This window comes from Chroicocephalus ridibundus, chromosome 28, assembly GCF_963924245.1.
Source record: "Chroicocephalus ridibundus chromosome 28, bChrRid1.1, whole genome shotgun sequence".
Classification (NCBI taxonomy): domain Eukaryota; kingdom Metazoa; phylum Chordata; class Aves; order Charadriiformes; family Laridae; genus Chroicocephalus; species Chroicocephalus ridibundus.
Genome location: NC_086311.1, coordinates 903,981 through 929,321, shown reverse-complemented (window position 1 = coordinate 929,321; position 25,341 = coordinate 903,981). Strand labels below are relative to the sequence as shown.

Below are 25,341 nucleotides of genomic sequence, written 5' to 3'. Positions count from 1 at the left end.
GATGAACAAAATGGTAAATAAAAAAAAAAAGGGGGGGGGATTGTAATAAATAGAATCATGTTTGTTAATCAAATCAGGCTTTCTTAAAGGCTGGTGAAAACTTACACTGTTTCGACTCTTCACATACTCAAATCGCAGGCATCCAGCGTGCTATCTGGTGCGCTTTGATACCTCAAGGCCTAAATCGCAGGCATCCGGTGTGTTTGAACACTTCAAAGGGAAGAGCTAAGTTGTGAGATAAGCTGAAAAGAGTCTCCCCAAGGACACTGATAAAGATGAGGAGCCTTCAGCCTCACGACCATCAGGAGGCGGGACAAGACTGACCCCCTAGCAACACGTCGCTCAGACACGGAATATACCAGGATTGACACATATACGGGAACCAGAAGAGTATAGAATCAGCTACTTTCGGGAAGCGGGTGTGCACCGTTGGCGGAGCAAAGACTCCCCGGCCGCCCAGCGCTGTTTTGCTTGCTGCCGCTTGCTTAATAAACTAATTTGATTAATTGGACTGGTTCCTGTCAATTATTGGGCCACAATCTATAACACTAGCTGTGAAAATTAAAAAAATAAAAATAGCTTAATGAGGCTGCAGGTGTCAAGTTTGCAGCTTAACAAGGCTGCAAGAGACAAGTCTGCCGTGTTGGACGCTCTCTTTAGAGCTCTTTTTTGGTTGCTTTGCCCCTGTGCAGTCACACTTGTGATAAATGATTTAATCGCAAACAGGATTCCAGTTAGAATTTATAATTTATTAAAGGAATAAAGGCAAGCAAACAGTGCTGGGTGTGCCGGGAGTCTCTGCCCAACCAAGACGCACACCTTACAGACCCCATTTTTGGTTTATATCTCCTATACCAATCCATACTCATAACTGCCTCTAAAATGGTTGGCCCTTGCCAAAAATGGGTGTATCCCCCCCCCTCTTACAGGTCACTATGCAGATAACAACAGGACCGGTTTAAGTTGGTATTCTAGAATGTTCGCCAGGTGGCTCCTGCAAAACACAGACAGGACAGACACACCGTCTCATCTGCGGCCAGACAGACAAAACAGTCAAAGGCCACGCTCACCCTGTGGCCCTAACACTGTTCCACGCTGACACGAATCAGTTACGCACATTTCACACACTGGCTGCAGAAAGCCCCGCTGACGCCTTAACCCAAAGGGTTTGTCGCTTGGAGAGAGGCCGCAGTTCTCTCATTTGGGTCTCCCAAAGGAAATCCCTCCATGAATCTTCCCCCGGGGTTTTCCCTGCCTGCTCCGGACAGGCGGCACACGGGGACGCCGCCATGGGATGTGTGTGGGGCAGACCGTGCGGGGACGGTCCGTGCTCGGGTCCCACCTTCTGGTTGCCATCCAGCCTCCCGTGTGCCAGTCTCTGCAGAAAAAGCCCCTGAGGTGGGGGTGACACCGGGGTGTCAGGGCTGCTGTCCCCGGCAGCTCGTGGGCTATTCAGCTGCGGCGGTGGCAGGAAGCTCAGGCCCCGCTGCCAGTTTGCACCTCGATGGCAGAAGCCCGAGCGGTCATCGGTCATCGGTGCGTTGGTTTCCTGTCCCCTCCTCCGTGTCCCCAGCCCTGTGCCCTCCCGGCAATTCGGCGTCATGGAGGATGAGGACGGCTACATGGTCTTAGACAAGCGGGGGGCCGTGGGGAGCCCGCGTCCCCTCCGGGATGCAGGTACTGGGGGTCGTGTCTGCTGCGCCCCCCAAATTTGGTGGGGGAGAGAGGAAATACGGGGTGGTGATGACTGGTGCGACTTGAGAAGGGCGAGAAATGGGGTGATGTCACCCGTTAGGGCCCCGAGAGCTGCTCAAGCTGGGGAAACTGAGGCACAGAGGGAGGGAGGAGGGTCTGGGGGGGCTTTTCTTGAGGCTGTGGATTGTCAGACCCCCCCGGGGGTGGCTGCTGCCCTGCCTCTGCCAAGCTACGGGTCTCAGCTGTGACCCCAAAAAGGGAGCAGAGGGAGTTCTGGGGACACCCAGCTCCTGCTGCTGGTTCTTACTGGGGTTAGGGGGGTCTCACCAGGGTGTTTTGCCCCAGGACCCCCTGCTTTGCCTCTCTGGGGATGGGAGAGGGGTGATGGATGCCCTCAAGCCCCTTCCCTCCACTTTTTTTGTACCCCTGACCACAGGATCCAGCCTGCAAGACCCCCAGGGGGGTTTTGCCCCACGGCAGGCGAGTGTCCTCGCAGGAGCCCCCCACCGCCCCTGCTGCATCCTCGGGGTCCTGACGGCCACCCTGGCACTGTCCCTCGTGGTGTGCGGTGAGTTGGGCTTTTTCCGGGGGTGGTGGGAGGGACCGGGTGCCCCCTCCATCCCTGAGGGAAGACGGTCCCGACTGGGCTCGTCATCCGGCTCTCCCAGTGGCTTTGCTGATGGCGGAGAGAGGACAGTCCAAGGGGACACTGGGATGCGGGAACGCGTCGCTGGCATGCAGCTGTACCGGCGTGGGGGTGAGGAAGAGCCTGTGCCCCCTGCGAGGTAACACCCCCCCACCTTGGGGTCCCCTCAAAGGACTGCCCACCCCCTCCAAATAATCTGTGACAGCATCCCCCTGGCCGGATCGTGCTGAGGCAGGGGGGCGTTAGCGTGGTGGTGTCCCTCTGTCCCCAGAGGGCGAGGGGTGCATGCTCTGCCCCACGAACTGGACGCTGCATGGGACCAAGTGCTATTGGGTGTCCGCTGGGATTAACCCTTGGAGCGCCAGCCGGGAGGACTGTGTGAAGCGAGGTGCCGAGCTGCTGATGCTGGGGGACCAGGATGAGCTGGTAAAGGGACCGGTGGCATCGGGGATGTGGGACGGGGCTGGTGGCACCTGGGGAAGGACTGAGGGTTTGCCCAGAAACCTGGGGTCAGCACCCGGCCATGGGTGCCTTCGCGTGGGGGATGCCGGTGGGGCTCTGTCCTGGGACACGGGGGCTGGAGCCTGTTTTGGGATGGTGGCCTGTGGCACATCGGCGTCACCGCCTGCCCCCTCTGCGATACAGGATTTCCTAAATAAAACCCTCCAGAAACCTGCCCGCTACTTCTGGATCGGCCTCTACGCCGGGGACGGCTGGACCTGGCTGAACGGCTCCCGCCTGGACCCGAGCCGGTGAGCGCCTTGGGGAGGGACGGGTGTCGGGGTGGGCACCGCCACCATTACCCGAGGGACCTTCGTGTGTGACGTGGGCTCCCTCCCGCACCCGCAGGTTCCAGCTGCGCCCCCCGGCTGAAGGCAGATCCTGCGGGGTGATCAAGGAGGGCAGGATCAGCCCCGAGAGCTGCACCTCGGCGTTGCAGTGGATCTGCCAGAAAGCAGCCACCCAGCTCTGAGCCGGGCTGCGGCCGGGAGAGACGCTGGGGGCCGGGGCGGGATCAGGCCCTTTGCGGGGGGATGCGGGAGCTGAGGTCGAGCAACGACCATCTGTAAAGGAATAACGACGTTATCTGGGCTCCGTGTGGTGTTTTCAAGCCAGTTTGCGAACAGGGCGGGCTGGAAGGAGCGTCCTTCTGTCCCGCCTGTGTGCGCACGCTGTCCCTGTCCCTGCCTGCCTCCCCCTTCCACGGCTCCGGGGGGCTGAGGGCCCCCCATCCCACCCCCTTTGGGGTTCCTGCCCCTGCCAGCGGCCCCCTCAACCTTCCTCCTCTGCCCTCCTCATCCTCAGGTCGTGCTCTCGCCCCGCGCCCAGCACAACTTGCCCGGGAAGGGACCGAGGGGCAGCGGAGGAGACGGGTGCCGGTGGCACGGTGCCGGCAGCGGGGTTGCAAAGGCAGGGAGGAAGCGCAGCGGGTTAAAAAGGAGAGAAAAAGAGGTTTGGGGGGGATTAAAAAGCGACGCCAGTAGCGCAAATAATTTTCCTCGCAGCTGGGACTGTGTGTACCCTGTCGGTGTGGGAAAGATGTTGATGGCACGCTGACGTTTTGGTGGTGTTTTTCCTGAGTCTGGGACTCTTCAGTTCTCCATGTTCTAGGAAAGTTACTAAGAAAAGTAAATTGAGGAATTAAGAAAAATTACTAAGAAAAATTACTAAGAAAAAAAACTCTATCGCGGCCTAAAGGCTTAATGAAATCCAGCTGCTCACACATAGTAAAGCTCGGCAACAGCACAAATCGCACCCTATTATAATCCTTAGTAATATATTCTAATTAAAGCTTACTTATTTATGCTAAACAATTAGTATTCGTCAACAATTCAGCTCCTTTCCCCATCCTCTCGTGAAGTGCAGGGTGCTGGACCCACGTTTCAATAAGATTATATAAATTATATATCAATTCTGTATTATAAGGGAGTTGCTGGTGGGGCTAGAGGTATTTGGGGTCAGAGGAGACACACCAGCAGCGAAGACACTGGTCAAAAGTGTCAAAGTCCTCAAATGCACCCAAAAAAATCACTGCCAAGGAGAAAAAAAAGATTTGTCGTGGCGTGAAAAAAATGAAATCTTATGACTCAGATCCTCCATCCGCTTGGAGACCGTTTATGAGGAGGTCGAAGGTGCAGCTGGTGCCCCCATGTGGAAGGTGGGAGAAGGGGGTGAGAAGTCTTCCTCAAGAAATAATTAAAAATTAAAATAATTTTTTAAGAAGTCTGCTTTTTTTTTGGGGGGGGGGGGGGGGGAGGGAGGGGGATTGAAGTAGGAGGTAGAAATCAGCCAGAGAGAAATGCAAAATTTCTAACGGCTTCGTTGAGGCCAAGACGATGTGAGGTTTTTTGCCAGGGAGTGGAAAAACTGGAAAAGACGCTTGAGGATTTAATGTAAAACTGGGAGAATTTGGGCAACAGGGATGATGGCAGAAAATGGGGATAATTTGGGCAACGGGGATGATGAGGTGAAAAAGCCCTCGGAGCAACGGGAAGATGTCACCCAGGCGTGACACCAAAGGTGCATTAGCTTTTGTTTTTGTTATTATTTCTATTTATTTTATTAATTATTATTATTGGGGTGGCTCAAAGGGAAGGAGGATGGGGCAGCTTGTGGGGGGCTCCACCTCCCAAATCCCATCGGATGAAAACCCGCCCTCAGTGGGGGCGTAACACGTCAAAAAGTGCCCGTAAGGAGTAATATTTCACACCAAAAAAGGCCGAAACTGGTACAATCTCCGCTGCCTGAGGGCTGGATGCAGGGCCTAGGCCTCAGCCCCACGTGTCCGCGGCTGTGGGGCCGGGCACTGAGTGGGGGGATCCCGAGGGGCTTCGCCTCGGGGTGTGGGAGGTGGGGGGACCCCGAGGGGGACCCCAAAGTTCTCCATTTCCCCCGTGACCGTAGGGCCCATGGCGGAATTTCCCACCATGCCCCGCGACACCTCCCCGCACAGGACTACAACTCCCATCACCCCCCGCGGTAGGTCGGCGCGCGTGCGCGGCGGCGGGGAGGCGGAGGCGGGCCCTCCGCCATCTTGTCGCGGTCCCTCAGCACTGTGAGCCATTGGCGGGGGGGGGGAGGGGGGCCGCTCCTTGGGCTCTTAAAGGGGGCACGGCCCGCGGGGTGGGGCCACCGCGGGTTGAGATGGAGCGCGGCCCGGCGGAGGAGGTTCGCAGTGGGGGGAGCGGGAGTGTTTGCGGCGGGGAAGGCGGGAGCGGGGGCCGGAGATCTCGGTGGTTCCGTTCCCGTCGGTTTTCCCTTCCCCGCCGCGGAGTCCGCTTTAAGGACCGGCGGCGGGAACGGGGCCGCGGGGCGGGGGGGGGAGGGGGGGTCCGTGAGGGGCGGGGGGGGGGGCGCTCGGGGTGAAATGGCGGGAAGACGGGAGGCGGGGTTAGGGGCCAGGGGGCGGGGCTTGTGGGCGTGTGGGAGGAGCCAGGCGATAGGGCGGGGTCGAGGAGGGGAGGGGCTAATGGCGGGGGGGCGGGGCGAAGAGTAGGGCGAGGCGCGCCACAGGGGGTCGGGGGGGTGGAGCCAAGGCGGGGGGCGGGGCCTGGCGGGGAGGCGGGGCTTCAGCTGCCTGCGGGGGAGGGGGGGGGGGGGGAACGGGGGCTCCTCCCCTCCTTCCCCCCCTGTGTTCCCCCCCCCCCCCCGGAGCCAGGCCACCCCCATGTCCCCTGTCACCCCCCATGGAGCTGGGCCACCCCCATGTCCCCTCTCCCATGTCCCTGCGTCCCCCTTGACCCCCCACCAGGCCCCTCCGTGGGTGCAGGTCACCCCCCTGTGTCCCCCCCCAGACCCCTCCACGGAGCCGGGCCATCTCCATCTCCCCCTCCCGTGTCCCCCCTGACCCTCCCCATGTCCCCCCCCCCAGACGCCCCCCATGGAGCCGGGCCGCCCCGGCCGGCAGCGGGCCCCCGATTGCATCCGCCGGCAGAAGCGCCGGGAGCTGGACGCCCGTCGCAGCAAATGCCGCATCCGCATCGGGGGGCACCTGGAACGCTGGTGTCGCCTCAAGGAACAGCTCGGCTTCGCCCTCCACTCCCAGTTGGCCCAGTTCCTCCTCGACAGGTCAGTGGCGGGAGAGGCTGCAAAACCCTTCAACTCTCCTTAAAAAAACCCCTCGGGATGGGGGAAAAAAGAGGTTTACGCTCACTCCCTCTCTCCCCCCGCAGGTACAGCTCCCACGGCTGCGTCTGGAGCCCAGGTAGGTACCTCCCACCCCAAATCCACATCAGCTTCGATTGTTTTGAGTCCAGAAGAGGTTTATAGTGAAGAGAGAAGATTCTTGTTGCGTTGAGGGCTTGGGCGCTGGGTGCTCGTCCCCCGAGCAGGAGGCAAATCGCTCCTTGGGGTTCTTGGCATCCCCAGCTCTTCTTTTTGGGGGGAGGTGTTTGAGGTTTTGAGGGCTGCTAAAAAAAGGAAGCTGTTAATGCAGTGGGAACATCATGAGATGGTGGGGAAGGTGGAGGGAGACCCATGCAGATGTCCCACCCGCCCTACGCTGGTTTTACACGATGGAGAACAACCCAAAACCCAAAGTTTTGAGATGGTTTTCACCGATTTGTCTGGCTTTTTGTGCTTTCACCAGGCGAACCGGAGCCCAACCTTCTCCATGCCGATGCCCTGCAGCGCCTGGTTGTCCTGTCCCACGGTCACGGCCAAGAGTGTGGTTTTGTCCCCGACGTGAAGCCCCCGGCTCCGGGCAGCACGTCCCAGCTGGTGTGGGAGTGCGTGGCCGGGCACAGCTTCTCCTGGGGTGTCCCCGGGGCGGTGGGGGACCGTACCCCCACAACCGGCCTCCACAGAGAGGAACAACAGGAGGACTTGGGGTCCAGCTCCCCACCGGTCACCGGCCGCCGGCGCTCGCTCCGGCAAGCAGGGCTGGCCACCGAGGCCGGGTCCGCGAAGGGTGAAGCCGAAGTGGAGGGAGCAGATCGGTCACCCGTCGGTGACGGGGATCGGAGGGAAGAGCCGGGAGCTGGTAGTGATGATGGTGACGATGGCAACGCAGGTGAGCTCCTCCATGTCCCCTTCTCCATCCTCATTTCCCGGTTGTCCTCTTCATTCCTCATCTTCATCCCTTCTCCCAGTCTCACACACGGGGCACACGGAGCACTTTCCCACTGAGATCGGATGTTTCCCCAACCCCTTTGCCTTCCTCTTGCTCCAGAGTTGGTGGCACCATCACGAAAAACAAATGTCTGGGCCTTTGCTGGAAAAAGAGGTGGAGAAATCTTCCAACAAGCTTGTTCCCACCACAAAACAAGCGCCTCTCTTCTCCATCCTGTCCTGCCCCTGGAAAAGTAGAGCTGGGAGACACCAGATTCATTACAGGTGTTGAGCAGACCTTGCTGTGTCCACGCAGATGTGGTTCTCGGCAGTTTCCAAGAGCCACAGCTCTTGTTGTTTATCCAGACTGAAAAACGGAGAGAAAAATCTTTTTTTTTCCCTGTAGTAGCTACTTGAGAAAAGGTTGAGCTTCTTCCAGTAGCATATTTTGGAGTAACTTCTCCCTCATTTCTTCTGGTCACCATGCAGGCTTCCCAGTCCTCCTCCTCCCTCCTCTGCCTCTCCCAACATCCCAGCTCAACCAGCCCCACTTCAGCTTACCGCAACTCCTGTTGTCTCCTTGCAGCTCCCCAAGTGCCGATGGAGGCAGGGACCATGGCAAAAGATCACGGGAGGTGAGTGGTGGTGTGCGTGAGTCTTCCCCCAGTGTATAACTGGGCTCTCTGGAGCTGAAGGTCAAGTTTGGACCCATCCATCTCATCCCTTGAGTTCTCCAATGGGCAGCCAATGTTTTAATGAAGACCTTCCATGATTAAAACCCGTTGGGGCAGAGTTGACTTTGATCGTTGTGTTCCTGCAGCACAGTCATCCCGGAGGAGAAAGCGGAGCAGGGGACTGAGCCCCAGGAAGAGGAGGATGAGGACTTTGCCGAGGACGATGACCTCACCTACACCGATGACCTGCGGGATGAGAACTACCATCCATCTCTGGACAGGTGAGGAGCACTTAGAGCTGCTGGGAAGGAGCCCGTGGACTGGGACCATGCGAGGGTCACTCCCCAGGCTCCCAGTAATGCCATCCCAGTCCAGACGGGTATCGTACTGGGAGGGTTTCAGACCTCACATCTCTGCCACCCTCCTGTGTTGCTACAACTGACCCTGGCAGAGGTGGGAATAATGTCCTTATATATATATATATATATGTGCTTATATAGAAGCACCTAAATAAGGTGCTTCTAGGCTCAAAAGGGCACGGCCTTTTGGGGAGGCACCTTCTTTCACTGTATCTCTGCCTGGGTGAGGGTCTTTGCCATGTCCAGCCACGTCCAACCAATGTCCTACCACGTCCAACCATCTCAACCATCTTGCCTACCCCATGTCTGTCTTCTCCCCCAGTGACTCTGAGCCGCAGCGACGACAAAGCCAGACCAAAGCCCGTAAGAAACCCATAAAAGAGGAGCAGCCCCCAAAGGAGCCGAGCCCGACCAGCTCCAGCCCATCGGAGGAGAAGAGTGGGCGAGTCAGGTGAGTCTCGAAGGCTGCGTCCGTGTGGTGATGCTGGGGACGGGCATCGAGGTGCCTGTCTTGGGGCATCCATCTCTCCATGGCCGCTGAACGAGTGTTTCGGGGCGTGTTGGAGACAATGCTGAAACCAGATGGAAACCATCCGACCCAACGATAAATGATGTTCGAGCTCTGGGCAGGACAGGAGCGTCCCCAAGGGGGTTTAATCCTTCTCATGGTGCTGCGGTTGGCAGGGCAGAGCTGCGTTGCCGGGTCTCGTTGGGTATTGGAGCTTGCAAAGGGCCGTGAGGGGGGCCTGGCACGCGGATCCCGGTACGGCGGGGCTTGATGAGTCGTCACGTCAGCCGCTGTGTCTCCCACGGAGCTGGTCCCCCTGCTCGGGTGGCCGGGGAGCAAGGACACGCTGCTTGGGCAGGGGTTGAAGACCCCTCAAACCACCACCGTGGTGGGCGTTGAAGCCCTTCTTTCACATGGAGGTTTGCAGCAGCAAAAAAAATCCACACGTTCCACCCCCTGCGTAAGCACAGACTCCTGTCTGCACCTACAGATACGGGGCTTCTCCAGCTCTGTATGGCCCAGCTGACTCGCCCAGCAGCTCCACGGGGAGAGGTGAGTAGCGCCGGCAGCGCTGCCAACCTCAGGCGTCGGCCAAGGGACAGCTTGATCACGACCACGATTATTTAATTTGCACGCACTCTCTACCTCTGCCTGTTGGAGGCTGAGGGTTCGGTTTTAATCTCTCCTTCCCAGCCACGTGGGCTCAAAAGTCGCTTTTTCTGTTCCGAATAAGCTCACGTCACCGCTCGATTATTTGCTGGGTCTTTATGCAGAAGTGTTACGTACCAGTGGGTCTCGCTGCTGGAACAAGGGGGTGGTCCACGCATTGCCTCTTGGGTCTGAGGCACAAGGAGACGTCACCTTGCTGGATTTTCTGACGCTTTTAATACAACGAGGGCGTTAAAACCCCTCTTTTTCATTGGGGTTAGCCAGAGCGACCACCGAACACCACCTTGTAACGCATCTTGCCTTCGTCTGTCCTATGAAAGACGGGACCGGTAGCAAAACACGCACCCCAAAACTTGCCATGTAAGTACCGTGCCGCTCTGTCAAGGCTTTTACTAATTTGCTTTTCACTTTAACGTAGTATTTCCATTCCTTTCCGGTGCTTAAACACCCTTTCCACCTCCTTGCAGCTCCGAAACCCCTTGGCGGCTGGCTGGAAGAGCGAACGCCGTCCCGGAGACCCGGTCCCAGCGAAGGAGAACGTGACGGTAAATCCGCTTTTCTGCTCTCCCTGCCCATCGCTGGACACGTAGCACGGGGGGCCACCAGGTTCTCAAATTTAATTTGAGGGTGGAAAGGTTTGGGTTAGGTCTCGGTCATCCTTGTTAAAAGGACAAAAGTGAACAAAAAGAGGGTTTTTTTTTTTATATATTTTTTTTTTTTCACATCCCTCTGGCATTTTTTTGGGTCCAGCACGCTTTCCATTTGAAATCCTGGTGTTCAGGTCTCCAAAAGTGCCTAAAAACGTTCCTAAGGACCATTGGAGATTTGCAGAAGGGGCTGGTGAAAGCGGCCGTTGACTCGCCTGGGCAAGTTTTAAGCCGGTGCTGCCCTTTTTTAAGGCTGAACTTGGTTACAGAGATCATATTTACAAGCGTTTGATTCGTTTTTCCCCCCCCACGCCCCCTTTTGTCGTAGCAACTGGAAGAAAAGACTATTTTACGAGCAAAAGCGGGAGCCTCCAGACGCCTCGTCCCCTTCTCGCTTCCCAAAGGTAATGCCATCACGAGCTGATAAAACGTTTCTAAGAGATTGTGGACAAAGGTGCCCAGCCCCCGTCTTTATTCAGTGCCGAGGATGTGGTCTGGCATCATCGTTTATCAAACGATCTCTTTATTTCTCCTCCCCACAAAAGCACGCCTGTTTTTCTTCTTTTTTTTTTTTTTTTTCTTTCTTCCATTTTTAACTTATCTTTTCTTTAATTTCAGGATGTCGGCCTGAAATAGCTGCTGTTTCCACGGAGCCGCGGATGAATTATAGATCAAACGAGGCTGGCGTGAGCTTGACAGCGATCTTAAATGTCCTGGAACGTATCCAAAACCGTGTGAAAAACTTTCTGTAATGAGTAATAAAGAATATATATCCCCATTTATAACGGCTGAAAGGTGCATTTGTTAACGTCGAGAGACGGGAGAAAGATTGAGCTCCAAAAATGGAAGCAATGAAGGAGAAATGCTCACCTGCAGGATGGTTTTAACGTAGCGTTTGCTTGGAAGCCCACCAGCTGGGAGGCTGGAGGACCACGGCTTCTCGGCTCTGCGCTTGGGGACAAAGCGAGGGGACAAAAGCCTCGCTCAAGACCTTTCTTTGTCGTTGCAGCTGCAAGAGGCGAGCGCGGCCGTGCGACGAGGACGTGGCCCAGATCGGCCCCAAGAGGATCAGGTAGAGTGGGGGAGGGGGAGCTGCCGCGCCATTTCCCAGCTCCTCGAGAAGACGAGAAGGTCCAGCTCGGCCCTTCCCTGGTGGGACACCCTTGGCGAGCACCGCTTGCTCTGCTCGGAGCCTCCTGAAGGGCTTTTATTTGCTTAAATTAAGTTTTTGATGGGTGGGTAAGAGGGAAGGTGGGTGAGGGGGACCTAGCAGGGTGCCAAATCCGAAACCCACAGCTTTTTCCAGCTCTCCTCCCTGCTCATCCTCACCGACCGTGATTTTCCACCCTCTTTTCCGTAGGAAAGCAGCAAAGCGGGAGATCCTCCTGTGCGACTTCGAAGGCTGCGGCAAGATCTTCTCCAACCGCCAATATCTGAACGTGAGGGCAACCGTTGCGCTTAAATCCACCAGCACCAGCATCTCTCCCACTCCCCAGCCCCTTCTGGGGCCACCAGGAGCTTTGGTGACTCACCGGATGGGTCAGGTTTTGCCTGTCCAAGCTCCGTTTTGGGCGTCTTGGCTGTTGTCCTAGAGCTGGAATTGGGCAACCTCAATTGCCCACAGCTTTACGAAGCTGGATAATGGATATGGGACTAGTTGGCCCCATGTGAGGTCACTTGGAGTCCCACCACGCACTTCAGGGAGCGAAACAGAGGGGAGGTTGTCACTGGAAGGTGCCCTTGGGCTTCCTCCAAGTGCAGCTTCTCTGCGCCGACCTCCTCTTTTCTTACTCTCCCTTTTTCTCCCCAAAACGGCAGCACCACAAGAAGTACCAGCACGTCCACCAGAAGACCTTCACCTGCTCAGAGCCCAGCTGCGGCAAGTCCTTCAACTTCAAGAAGCACCTCAAAGAGCACGAGAAACTGCACAGCGGTGAGTCGGCCACCTCAACACGGGCACGTCCCTCCCCCCCTGCACTGGTCCCACCTCTGCCGGGCTGCAGCTGACCCATCCCCACGTCCTCACCACGCGCGTTTGCATCCCTGTTAGATGTTATTGTACCCATTTGCTTTCTGCTCCCAAAATCTACTGCCAATCTCTCATTTATCATCTCCATTTCTCTGCTGGGAAAGCATCCCGCCTCCTGAAATACATCCTGAAAGCCCCCTCGACTGTTCTTCGAGGGTGGATCGGCCCCTAATCCTTTTCTTTCTTCTGCCCCACAGATAAACGGGACTATATCTGCGAGTTCTGCGCCCGTTCCTTTCGTACCAGCAGCAATTTGATCATCCACCGGCGCATCCACACCGGGGAGAAACCCCTGCAGTAAGTACCGGTCCCACCAAGGTGACCATTGAACTCCGGCTGGCATCAGGGCTTCTCCCCGTCACTTTTTAACCCGGATTTAGCTTCTCGGGGCTCCACGGGAGAGCCAGGATCCTCACCGTGGGGTAGCTGTGGCAGCGTTTTCTCTTTGACTCGAGGTTTCTGCCCGCCCTGGGGCTGGCCACGCTCCGATCCAGCAGCTTCAGGGCGTGGGTTTGATTTGGAGAAGCTTGATAAGCTGGGGCTTAACGGGAGCGATGCGTTCGCTTGCCTGGAGGGTGTGCTGGAGCCACGTGGAGCTCAGCCCCCGTGAAATCACAGCATCAAGGCGGGGCAGGGCCGGTTCCTCCCTTATAATACCTTTTTTTTTTTTTTGATTCTTTTGAATTCAGTTCTGTTTTCTCCCAGGTGCGAGATCTGCGGCTTCACCTGCCGCCAAAAAGCCTCCCTCAACTGGCACATGAAGAAACACGACGCCGACTCCTTCTACCAGTTCTCCTGCGACATCTGCGGCAAGAAGTTCGAGAAGAAAGACAACGTCACCGCCCACAAAAGCAAAAGTCACCCCGAAGTGCCCGGCGGAACCCCCCAAACCGAGGGGGGCCAACAGCAGACGGCACCGTCCCCACCGCTGAACTTCAGCGCGGGGATGAGGGAGCACCCGGAGGCACCCGGAACGTTGGCTGTGGAACCCTTGGAGATGCCGGGGCTTGGGGACACCTTGGCGAGCGGTGGTCCAACGGAGCAGATCCCATCGGCTGAGTATCGTGGGGGGATCGGGCAGGATCCGGACGCGCCCCGAGGCCGGGTGATGGACGGCATTGGCTCGTAGCAGGACTCAGCCTCCAGTTCTTGGCCAAAGGAGGGACCAGAGACGAGGATGGGACGCTGATGGACCCCCGCGGCACGTGGCAGCAGCGCGTCCCAGTGCCAAAAATACAAGGGACAGTCAAGGACAGGGGAAAAAAATCCCAGTTTCTCCACTAAAACCCAGATTTCCCTTGAGCTCACGGCTCTCCCGGCTCCGTCGCTGCGAGGAGGGAACGTGAGGTCGCCAAAAAAAATCCTCAATAAAGACTTATTTTTGTGTAAAAGTGGGTTTCCCCCCACGCACACCGGCCACCTCTATGCCTCAATGGAAAAAAAAAAAAAAAAAAAAGGTGGAAAAGTGAGATTTCTGTGTGTGCGGCCCATCTCGACACTCGCTCCAAAGGTTTTCGATTAATAAAAGGGCGATTTAGGTCAGGAAATTAATGGTAGGTGGAAGGGATTGAGGCCGTTACCGGTTTCAGCCTCATTATTCAACGCAGTGATGGTTCCCCAAGTCCTTTAAATGCCACTTGCCTTTTATTGGGCTTTTTTAGAAAGGCTCAGAATATTGACGCAGCTTTGGGTCGCCAGTTTTAAAAGGGAAAAAAACCAACCCCCAAGATCCCACAAGCTGTCGTGGTTTGGGCTGGGTCGCTAAAACGAACACCAGGCTTAGCTCAAAAGGAATAAAATTACCGCCAAGGGGTTCCGTTTCACCTCAAAGCAGGACAGGAGCGAAGGCAAGGAGGTGGGTTTGACACAGATAAAGCGGCGGCGGAGGGGACAGCCCCGAAATGGGGCCGGCTGCGGGAATTAAATAATTGGTGGAAAACTCAAAAAGAGCAAAAAAAAAAAGCCACAAAGCCCATTTTAGGGGAGAAGACGGGGGTTCGAAACGGGTTTTTCCACAAAGCGGCCACGGCTTTTTGCTTCCGGACGCGGAGGGCGATGAGCCAGAGGGTTTTTTCCTTCTCTGAGGAGAAACTGGGGGGGAAGTTTCCTGGGTTGGGGGGGGCAAAATGGGGACCCCGATTTCCTCCCGGTGTGGGGCAGCAGCACCCCACACCCACCCGCGGCTGCTGCTGGGCTGCACCCTCTCAGAGGGGCTTCCACCCACCCACCCCCAAAAAAGGGTTTTTCACCCCCAAAAAAGGTTTTTCCATTCCCAAAAAGGTTTTTTTTCACCTCCCCAAAAAAACCACACACCCGCCCCCCCCAGAAGGGCTATTTTTTCCCCCCCCATCCCCCAAAAAAGTTTTGTTTTTTTTTTTTCCCCAGCCCCAAAGATTATTTTCAACCCAAAAAAACCCATTTTTCTTCCACCCCCAATAGGTTTTTTTTCACCCAGAAAAATTATTCTTTTCCCCACCCCTCAAATAAGGGATTTGTTTCCTCCACCCTCCCAAAAAAGTGATTTTTCTTCCTACACCCCCCAAAAAAGTGCTGGGCTTTTTCTTCCCCGCCCCCACCCCCCCCCAAAAAAAAAAAAAAATAGGATTTTTCACCCCAAAAAAAAGGGCTTGATGGTGCCAGGTGATGGGCACCCGCAGGGAGCGCCCAGGATCCCCCCGCTTTCACCATGCAACATGAATCCCCCAAAACCGGGGTCCCTCTCCCTGTTTTCTGCCTCTCCAAGGGTTTATTTTAAAAGCTTAATGCATTATTTTACCCCTTTCCCTTTTCCAGCGGCTCTTAAAGAAAAATCAGAGCTGTTGCCTCGATGCTTTCGGATCAAAATACAGCTCTGGATATATGCAAAGAAAGGGCTGGGAGGCTCTTAAGCCTCCAATAACGGCCTTTAAAGTAGTTAATTTAGATTTCGGCTGGTGCCGAAAAACATCAAGTTGTTGGGTTTTAGGGTTGGGTTTTTGTTTGGTTTTGTTGGGATTTTTTTTTTTTTTTTTGCACAGCAACTTTTATTTCCCCACTAAACAGAGTGACAGGGCAAAAGAGACATTAACAGCATCGCGGGATCACACGGGGGCGGGCAGGGGTTTATAAGCGCGCGCGAGATCACACCTAGAACAAGGCTTCCCCCTCCCCTTTCTCCACCACACGATCCGGGGTTTCCATCGGGAGCTTCCCACATCCACAAAGCCAACCCCCCCTTCCCCCCCCAGAAAAAAAAAAAAAAAAAAAAAAGTCTGCAATTCCTAGCGCGCCCGAGAGACTCCAGGTCCGTGGCTCTCCCTAAATCTACAGCTTTTGGGTTACCCCAAAAATATCCGTTTTCTCCCCTTTCCCCCCCCCCCGCCACTGCCTCCCTCCCCGGGGCTGCGGCTCCCAGCGCTCGGCTCTACGGATGCTCAGCGTTAACGGGGGGAAGCGACGAGGGAGATGGCGGGGGGGGGTTGCGGGTTTGGGGGTTTTGTTTTGCTCTCTTAGCGCTAGCGAAAAAGACGGGCTTGGCTCTTTCCCGAGGAGGAAAGGCAAGCGAGGATGGGGTGGAAAAAAAGCTAAAAGGTGACCTGCAGAGCAACGGTCTGAGAAATCAAGGGTTGGGGTCGGTACCTCTCCTCGCGTGGGTTTTGTCTAGCCCTCGAACTGCAGGAACACGGGCGGCTTTGGCTACGCATCAACGCAGGATAGCGCCTCCCTCCCTGGTTACAATCCCTGTTTACACGGGGCAGCCAACTCCAAACGAAACAAAACGAAAAAACGCGTGGTGTTGCTTAGACGACAGGCCAGCGGCTACGGAAGCAGCCACCCGCGCCGGCTGATGCCCCGGAGGAAGGTTTCCAGGGTAAAAGAGACTCAGAACTTTGAAATGCAACAACACAAAGTGAACCCCCCAAAGCCGAACAAGGGACAGTCATGAGTTTCGGGGTCCTTTTGTCTGAAAGCAAGGGGCGGCGGGGGGACAGGGTGAGGGGATGGGGCACTACTTGCAGGTCACCTTGGGGAGGGTTAAAGAAACGGGGTCAATTGCAAAGGGAGAGCGAGGAGCCCACATAGAAGAGCCAGAAGAAAGGAAAGATCTTCTCGGTGAAAGCGGCCGTGAAGGTGAAGATGGGAGCCATGTTATCGGCGTTGTAGAACGCCACCCACCCACCTTCGTAGTCCAGGTACACCCCGATCTTCCTGGGCCTCTCGCACAGGGACAGGGGCGTCTCCGGGGAGGTGAAAGCCTGATACTGATCCCAATTCTTTCCCTTCCAGTTCAATCCCACCGCCCAGATCCCCTCCTCCGGCGCAAAGTCGATTTTCTCCTTCCTCCGCACCGACTCGCGGGCCGCCCCCAGGACCCAGCTCTCTCCATCTCCCACCTCCACCTCCCAGTAATGCCTCCCAGCTACGAAACCCTCTGCCGCCAACACGCAAAAGGAATAATCGAATCTTTTGGGGTTCGCCGGCAGCTCCTGGGGAGCACTCCTGAGCCGCACGCTCCTCTTGTCCTCTGACAACACCAGGTAAGGGTTGGCAGTGTCTGGGTCCAGAGAGAGATCACCTGGGAAGAGGGAAACGTGGACGTGAGCATCCGCAAGCTGAGGACCCTTCTCCCACCCTCCAAGGAGGATTCGTCGTCTCTGCCCCAATCCAGACAAGGACGACACCAGGCCAAGTCGCCTCCAGAAGCTTTAAGTGCAAAGAGCCACAAGGCAATCAAAGCTCAGGCTCCGCTTTCTCATTAAAGCAGAGAAACAGCCCAATCTCTGCCCCAAGCCTGCCCCACCCGAGACACCTCCTCGCTCTGGAATAGAAATTTCTGGGCAGAAGTAACGTGTTTTTTCAGTCGCTGCCAAGTGCCAGAGAGGAATGAGCGCAAATATCCTCGGGTTTAAGGGCTGCTCGTGTCCTCAGGGGACTGTCAGGAACTAGGGCTGCACAAAACCACTGCGAGAGGTGGGGAAGAGCAGAGACGGCCAAAAGCACCGGGGGTTTATCCCGCACCCAGCCAAGGAGACGGAGCCCAGCAACAGCCCTGAACTACCAGCAGTGAACTCAAAGGATGCAAAGTCCACCCCGGAGGCAACTCAACACCCAGCAGCGAGGCCAAAGGTCTCCGGGTAGAGCGGATCAGCTTTGGGAGAGTCCTCTTAACCCTGTAATTTCCTCAAAAAAATTGAGGTCTGTGCCTTTCACGGCCTTTCCCAGCAGCCGGATCATTTTTCCCCCCCTTCCCCTGTCAGCCCCAGCAATAACTTTCTCTTCTGCCCTCTCTACGCCTGGCTTGAAGGTCTTGCTGCCGAGATACCCCGCCCCGGGGGAAGATAAAACTTTCAAATTAAGCCTTGCAAAAATGAAGGTCAGATTCCCAAAACCAAACCGTGCTCACCTGTGTCATTCTCCAGCTCGAACCGGAGGTTCTCTGAGGGAAGAAAAGAAAGAAATTTAGATCCCTTTGTGCATGGGGAGACCTTGCAAGGCAACACACACTGATGCTTGGGAACAACCCCATACAGCTACGTCAGACTTCCACGCAGAAATGTAAGGAAAACGTACTGCTTTTCAAGGAAATTGGGGGTTTTATTTTTGACAAGCAGGTGCTCAAACAATTAAGACTTCTCCCAACAAGCCCAAGGGAGAAACAAGAGCACAGCTCAAACCAAGTCATCCTTTAAGTGGAATTTCGTCTTTTAAACGGAATTAAACACAAGGGTTAGGAGCCACCCATTTCTGAAGAAAACCTTTTCCAGGGCTCACCCTTGAACTCCAGCAAGACCTCCTTCAGCACTGCGCTCTTCTGGGAGAAGCTCTTGAGTTTCTTCTCCAGCTCCGTGAAGCCGGCCTCCGGCTTGCAAAACATCCAGCTCTCAAAGCTGGGGAGGAGAAAGAAATGTTAGGTTCCCTCTGGGAAAAAAAAAAAAAATATAAAATCTCCAAACTAGAGGCAGGGAAGAAACCCGCCCTGGTATTGAATGAAGAGGTTTGGTGTTGATTATTCTCCCTCTGTCAGCACTTGTGAGGCCACACCTGAGGACTGGGTCCAGTTTGGGGCTGCCCAGTACGAGGCCACCGAGACAGAGATGCTGGGGATCTCCCCGCCTGGGCTGGGGCTCAGCCTGGAGCAGCCTGATCCAGCTTTTGATACTGGTCATACTGGTCCTGCTGGCGTGGGTTTGGGTTTGCCTCACCCAGGTGTGGGGAGAACCCCAAGGCAGGCAAGGGGGGAAGCTGGACGCCCTCCCAACGCCAGTTCTGCCTCCGGTGTGAGCCTCCCAGTTAAACCCAGAGGGGGCCCAGGTTCACTCACCTGCTTCCAGCTGGGGCAACACCCTGGGAAGAGAGTTAAAAACAAGAAATTCATCAGTACAAGTCTCTCTTTTACCTCACAGCCTCCCAAATCCTCCCCAAAACTGGCCCCACAGCTGAAGGGATCGGCTCTCAGCAGCTGTTTCCAAAGCAGAGCGCGGTTGGACTTACGGAGATGGCAGAATTAGTCTGTAATTATGGGGGGGTTTTTTCTTACCCCCTTTTTTTTTAGTGTGGGCAAGGGAAAAAAAATGCTTCTTTTTTAAACAAAAATCACGATTGCCATCAAGCTGCCAAAACCCATGAGGATTCAGGGCTCAGAGTGACAACAGGAGTGACACGACAGGTTTGTTCAGATATTTCTTAGTACCAAAGGGAGCCCAAGCAGCTTCACTACTACAAGGGCCAATTTTACTCCCCAAAACTATGGTAAAATTTGGGTTCCCACCTGAAAAAGCAGCCCAGCAGCAAGTCAAAAACCCTGACTCACAGACGGCCCAGCTCCAGCACAGAGGTCATGGACCCAAGCTGCTCCCCAGCGGAGCACGTCAGCACCCTGCGGTCCCTGTAAATGGATTTTTGTCCCCAGGGATCCCAACCCCAAGCTCTCCTGGGTTTTACCCCCTGCTATACCATAACCTGCGGGCTGGGAGGACTCATCCCGAGAGTCTCACCTGCCCAGACTGGTTTCCTGGGCCGTTCTCTCCTCCTTGCTCGCCCAGCAGCTTATCGAGCTGGGCAATCTCCTCGGAGAGCCGGGAGACGCTCTCATCTCTCCTCTTGACGATGTCTCTGTCTAGTTCCTCCAGACGGGACAGGAGGAGCTGCTCCTTCTCCTCCAGGAAGCCCCGGAGCTCCTTGCACTCGGCCACAATCTTCTGCCTCTCCACTTCTGTCTGCTTCTGCAAAACCCAGGGGAAAGACTCATGTGAGACCGACATGCCCAGGGCCAGGGGGGAAGGTGGGGGGTCGGGAAAACCCACCCCGAGGCACCCACCAGCAAGTCTTCGCTCTGTCTCTCCCTCTCAGCCTTGGCTTCTTCGCGTCCTTTCCTCAGGGAGCTCAAATGCTCCTGTGGCACCTCCTGGAAGGAGAAAGAGGAGAATTTGTTGGGAATCCTTCCTGTTTGGGATCAGGAATATGGAGAAATGGAATAGTGGGGGGGTCCCTCCAGCTCTGCTGCCAGAACTGGCCAAATTTCATCAAATGTTTTTTTTTGAAGCTGGAGAACACCATGAACCCAAACTGAAGTCAGGCCATCCCCACACTGTGTCCTTCCCTGCCCTGTTACCCTCAACCTTTACTTTTAGGCATGCCAAAAAAGCCAAAAAAACTTCCCCCACCCAGCCCAAAAACCCCTGTCCCCTAAAACAGTCCAAGCAGTTCGGAGCTAGGTGCAGGAGGATGAAGAAAGGGCAGCAAGGAAAAAAAAAAAAAAAATCATATAAATTAGCGCCAACTTTTAGCTTCTTATAAGAGCGCAGCTGCAAACGCAAACCACCAAGTCCCACCCACGTGAAAACCCCTTCCACCTCAGCGCCTCCCGGGATCAGCTTTCACATCCCAGAAGCCGGGGAGACTGGCCAAGGCACCCCGATATCTGCCTATACCCCACCAAGATGGAAGGGCTGGCCGCCTCCAGGCTGCTCGTTAAGTTTATTAATGGCTTATTACTGAAAACCATCAAGCCTGTCTTCATTTAAGTTGTTTGACCTCCAAGAAGATGGAGAGGCTCCTAGCAACGCTAAACAAGAAAGCAGCAGGGCTTTCAGGAGCAAGCAACAACAGATCTTTTGTAAATAAAACACAAAGTTACAGAGATTTTGCTGTTAACCGGCTCTGCAAACCAGGGCTTGCTCGTGATAACGCAGAATTCAAGCACGAGATAAAAGCAAAGCTCAGAAAAACGAGGGCACAGGGTGCAAGCAGTCCCCAAGGGACAACAACCGGTTGTTAAAATGGCATAAAAGCAGATTAACATGGAAAAAATAATGCAAGAGTGCAACAGCCAAGAGCAGCGTTCAATGGCGGACCTGCCTAGAGATGTCCCCATCCTAAAAAAGGACAAGATCCCAAATTTGGGGGTGGTGGGGTGACAGTGACTCGAGCTCCAGCTTCCTGCCAAGAGTGACCACGGCCACGGAAGGTGGCAAGGACAGCGCAGCTGGGCACCCACAGTGAATTCGGTACAAAATGCAGCCTAAAAACGTTTGGTGCCACCTGCCTCCATCCTGATAATTGCAAGAATCAACGCGTGGTGGTTTAACGATCACGCAATTCCCCAGCCCGATCGCCCTGGCTGCGCCTGTGCCACCCTCCTCCTCCTCCAGCCGCCGCTGTGCAGTAAACATCCGCTCCCCGACCGGCATCTTGGTTTTCCTCCCCTCCGCCAGAGAAACAAGCCCTAGCTGCTCGGGGTCAGGTCACCAGGCTCGCACACCTCTTAATTATTAATGATTAATAATTATTTCCACCAGGGAGCCCCCCCTAATTGTGATGTGGGGGTTTCCCCTTCGCTGACACAGTGGTTTGGGCAGAGATCAAACGCCACAGGAGACCGAGCTCCATATTCGCTCTGCGTCACGTTGCTCAACCGCCCTGTGCTGGTTTTATTTTTGGAGGGGGGGGGGAAAGTCACTCCTGGGGGATTCCTGCTCCACTTTAGCCCCAGATTGTGCTCAGTGCTAAAAAAAATAAGCACCCCCCGCCCCGTCTCAAGGAGCCGACTCCACACTCACCCCAAAGCATTTCCACACAGGGACGTGGCAGCTGAGGATTCTGGGGTGCCCAGAAGTATTTTGGACGCTCACACCCCAAGGATTCCCACATCACCTTCGTGTTATTTCACACAGGAGATAGAACCAGCTGACACCCACCCTCCCAGTACCTTCCCAGTTAAACCCAGCTCCGTTTTGCACAAGGGACGGTCCCCCATCTATGCCTGCTGCACGGGGTCAGCCCCCACACCCCCAGGGTGTCCCCATTTGGGGGGGATTTAAGTCCCTATTGCACCCTGTAACCTCTCCCACTGCATAAGGGGAGCACCCACCTTGGAAGGGGGTCCCCAGCGGGGTCGCATTCTGCACCCCACACCTTGGGGGGCAGGCCACTATCCTCACTGCATCCCAGGCACCTCTGAATGAAGGAAGACACACTGGGGAATGGGGATCCCTATTGCACCTTATGCCCAGGGCGTCACCGGTAGGTACAAAGGGGGGGAACCCTACTGCACCCAAGGTGCATCGCCTCCCGTGGGGAGGCACCCACACCCCACCGCGTGCCCTCACTGCACCCCCAGTTCGGGGTGAGGGGGCGTCCCTGGAGCTCTCCCTCCGCAGAAAGGTTCCTTACTGCAACCCCACCCACCCTTAGGGAGGTGTCCCCGAGAAAGGCTCCCCGGGGGGTCTCCTCATTGCACGCCGACATCCCGGGGAAGGGCTCCCAGTATTCTCCCCTCCCAGGGGAAGGCCCACCACCCCCAACGTGGGCTCCCAGTGCATTGCCGCCTGTCGGGAGGGGGTTCCCTACTGCACCCCCTCCAATCCCGGGGGGTCTTTAGCGCACCCGGTATGGGCTTCCCCGCCGCGACTCCCCCCACTGACCTCTGCGGCGTGGGCCGCCTCCTCGGCGGGCAGCACGGTGTGGGTACGGTGCTCCCGGGAAAGGTGGCAGACGACGCAGACGGCGCGGCGATCCTGCACGCAGTAGAGCCGCAAAGGTTCGCCGTGGCGGGGGCAGCGCGGCGGCCCCGGCGGGCCGGGAGGAGCGGCGGCGGGCAGAGGCGGAGCCGGGGCGGGAGGCCCCGGCGGCGGTTCAGCGGGGCCCGGCGGCAAGCCCAGCTGACGGACGATGTGGACGATGTTCCCGAGAGAACGGTTGGGGCGGAAAAGCCGTTGCGGCACCGGCTCCCGGCACTGCGGGCAGCAGAGCCGCCGCGCCGAGTCCTCCCAGCACTGGGTCACGCAGGCGCGGCAGAAGTTATGCCCGCACTCGGCCACCAGCACCGGGTCGTTGAAGTACTCCAGGCACACCGGGCACGTCAATTCATCCTGCAGGCTGCGCGCCGCGCTGCAGGGAGCCGGCGGGACGGCGGGGGGAGCGGGTGGCGCTTCCATCCCGCTTCCCCGGCCGCGCTGAGGCTCCTCGCTCCGCTCCGCGCCGCTCCGCCCGCCCGACTGACGGCCGGCAGGGGCGGGGCCGCGCCTGCGCGGGGGCGAGTGGGCGGGGCCGCGCATGCGCCCAGCGAATGGGAGAGCCGGGGCGCCTGCGTCCGTCCCGCCGGGGGGGCGGGATGCGCGTGCGCGGCCGCGCGGGGGGCGGGGCTTCGCGGGGATGGGGGAGTATGGGGGGGGGCTATAGGGTGCTGGGGGTACCCGGATGTTGGGGTCCCTATAGGTTTTGGGATTGGGGGGGAATACACAGGTGCCTGTAAGGTGCTGGGAGGGGTGTGTGTCCCTATAGGGTGCCAGGGGGAGGTCTGCGTCCCTGTAGGATGTTGAGGGGGGGATGCATAGGTGCCTGTAGGGTGCTAGGGTGGGAGGGAGTGTCCCTATAGGGTGTCAGGTGGGATGACTGAATCCCTATAGGATGTTGTGGGTGGTGGTGGATGCATCAGTGCCTATAGAGTGTTAGGAGTGGGGTGTGTCCCTATAGGATGTTGGGGGCGTGGATGCATCACTGCCTATAGGGTGCTGAGGGGGGGGGAGAGCCCACATTTGTGTCCCTATAGGGTGCAGGGGGAGGGGGAACATCAGTGCCTATAGGTTCCCATTAAATCACATATTAGTAATCGCTAAAAACATAATTTTCTTCACCAAAGGCATGTTTTCAGGGATGCCCCTAAATCAGGTTAACTCACCCCAATGCCAGCGAGGCACTGGGCTGTGGGGAGCATCCCGGGGAGGGGATGTGGGTGCTCCAAACCCACTCCTGCGGTGTTTAATGAATTTAAATCACCATGATCCTAATTAAGCCTTAATGGCGCTATCAGCCAGTCGGTGGTTTGCCTGGCTTTGCTTTTTTATGATTTTTTAACCATTTTTGTTGTTGTTGTTAACAAAATGAGATGCCAGATGGGTTTGGAGCTGCCCTGGGTCACAGCAAACCCTCAAAGCACCCTGTTTTGCTTCAAAATTAGTGCCTTTTGTGGAAAGGGGCGCATTTTTGCTCCAGGCTCCCTCACCTGTCAGCCAGCAGCTGTGTTTTCCAGCACAAAGGATTAAATATTGCGAAAAATAAGTTGGAAGACTTTTTTTGTTTCCTTCAGAAATCCATTTTTCAGGGGTGGTGGTCGCTGAACTGGGGCTTTCTGGCACAAAGGTGGGAGAGAGGAGTGGTTTTGGGGGTGTTTTTCACAGCGTTGGCCTCTCCGCTGCATCAGCCTCTCCACCATGTCACAAATCAGTTCGAGGAACCTGAATGCGGTGAAAAATAACCCAAAAACCTCCCTGCACCCATGCAATAACCCTTCCCCAGATTTACAATCCCTACCAGAAGCGTCTCTCTTGCTGCAGGATACACCGCCACGATTTCTCTCCTTTCCTTTAAATTTCCCTCACTGTTTCTGGTGAAAATTGCTTTGGGGAGGAAATATTTGCAGGACACCTTACTTATTGGGTTGGGGAGCGCAGAAACTGGGGTGAAAACCCCTTAATTTAGGGCCTGCGGGTGCGGGGTCACCTCAGAGGGGAAGGCGCCCACTTCCAAAATGGCGGCCCGCGCCCGCTTCCAAAATGGCGCCCCCCCCGCCCTCTTCCAAAATGGCAGCCTCGCCCTCAGGCAGGGTGAGGGGGAAGATGGCTGCGGCTTTCTCCGCAGCGTTGGGGCGGTCGGAGCGAGTGGGTCGAGATGGCCGCGGCCTTCCCCTTGCTGCCAGGAGGGCCTTCCTCAAGATGGCTCCGGGGGAGGATGAAGCCCCGGGGTCCATCTTGGGTGAGGGCGGCCAGCCGGCGTTGCCATGGCGACGGGCCCTGTCAGGGAGCAAAGCCCCCCGAAAAGGGCCGCTGTGGCCCAAGGTGGGGGGACGGGGTCATTTTTGAGCCCCAGGCCCCTCACGGGGCTCTTAAAACACGTCTGGGCCGTGCTCCTGCTCCTGACACGCAGGCAGTCACCCTTATTGACAGAAAACCCCCTTTTTACCCCCAAACCCAGGCCCCTTCCTCGCTCTGAGGAACGGGACAGCTGCTGCAATGGGAGGATCTCTGAAGGCCGGCAGGCCAGTTCCCTCAACCCCCACTTGCTAAAAATGTCCCCCAGCACCCTCCCCCGTCCCCAAACTTAGGATTTTTTACCCCAAAGTGGTCCCTAACGGGTTTATCACCAATAAATTTATGGGGTTTTGCTTCCAGCCAGCAGCAAAGGGCTCCATCACTGTGAGGAAAATATCCCCCGGGGGCACATCCCCGTTACCCACAAAGGGGCAGGTGAACCCCCAAAACCATCCTTTCTTCCCACGTTTTGAGGAAAAAAAACCACCTCACCAGAACACTGGTGATCATTTTTCACTTTGCAAGGTGGGTTTTTTTCTTTTTTCTTTTTTTTTTTTTAATTTCCGCCCAGAGACGCCGTCGCTGTTGCCGCCAGAGGGCCCTGGCAACTGTGCAAGAGCTCTTTTCTCCCCTCTTTTTTTTTTTCTTCCCTTTTTTTTTTTTTTTTTAATTCCTTCCTTCCTTCCTTTTTTTTTTTTTAACTCTTATTGCTCAGGATATCGGAGGGACCCGGCTTCCCTGGTCACGCTGCATCGTAGCCCTCGCATCCCCAGGGACA

General features: G+C 56.2%; 3 protein-coding genes across 6 annotated transcripts; 2 read left to right on the top strand and 1 right to left on the bottom strand.

The window, feature by feature from the left end:
• Positions 1-1,601: 1,601 nt before the first annotated feature.
• LOC134507893 (killer cell lectin-like receptor subfamily F member 1) lies at positions 1,602-3,980 on the top strand. The gene is made up of 6 exons (XM_063318885.1): positions 1,602-1,677; positions 2,132-2,263; positions 2,364-2,480; positions 2,613-2,767; positions 2,987-3,093; positions 3,191-3,980. Exons 1-6 carry the CDS (start codon positions 1,602-1,604, stop codon positions 3,312-3,314), a joined length of 711 nt encoding a protein of 236 aa, XP_063174955.1. The 3' UTR covers positions 3,315-3,980.
• A 1,364-nt stretch (positions 3,981-5,344) lies between these two features.
• On the top strand, positions 5,345-13,486 carry ZNF692 (zinc finger protein 692). Of its 4 annotated transcripts, none has more exons than XM_063318889.1 (13): positions 5,345-5,396; positions 6,213-6,409; positions 6,514-6,545; positions 6,930-7,352; positions 7,512-7,565; positions 7,977-8,025; positions 8,211-8,345; positions 8,746-8,874; positions 11,257-11,319; positions 11,608-11,686; positions 12,066-12,180; positions 12,474-12,573; positions 12,982-13,486. In XM_063318889.1, exons 2-13 carry the CDS (start codon positions 6,222-6,224, stop codon positions 13,403-13,405), a joined length of 1,791 nt encoding a protein of 596 aa, XP_063174959.1. In that variant the 5' UTR covers positions 5,345-5,396; positions 6,213-6,221; the 3' UTR covers positions 13,406-13,486. The 4 variants fall into 4 exon arrangements, with proteins under 4 accessions (XP_063174959.1, XP_063174958.1, XP_063174961.1 ...); XM_063318888.1 differs by having other exon boundaries at positions 5,374-5,509; XM_063318891.1 differs by having other exon boundaries at positions 5,374-5,509; positions 12,966-13,473.
• Positions 13,487-16,201: 2,715 nt separating this feature from the next.
• On the bottom strand, positions 16,202-22,773 carry LOC134507812 (E3 ubiquitin-protein ligase TRIM7-like). Its single transcript, XM_063318696.1, has 7 exons — positions 22,179-22,773; positions 19,574-19,660; positions 19,251-19,478; positions 18,578-18,600; positions 18,028-18,143; positions 17,660-17,692; positions 16,202-16,831 (listed from the first exon to the last, which is right to left on the bottom strand). The coding sequence occupies exons 1-7, from the start codon at positions 22,689-22,691 to the stop codon at positions 16,305-16,307; spliced, it is 1,527 nt and encodes a 508-aa protein (XP_063174766.1). The 5' UTR covers positions 22,692-22,773; the 3' UTR covers positions 16,202-16,304.
• Positions 22,774-25,341: the final 2,568 nt, after the last annotated feature.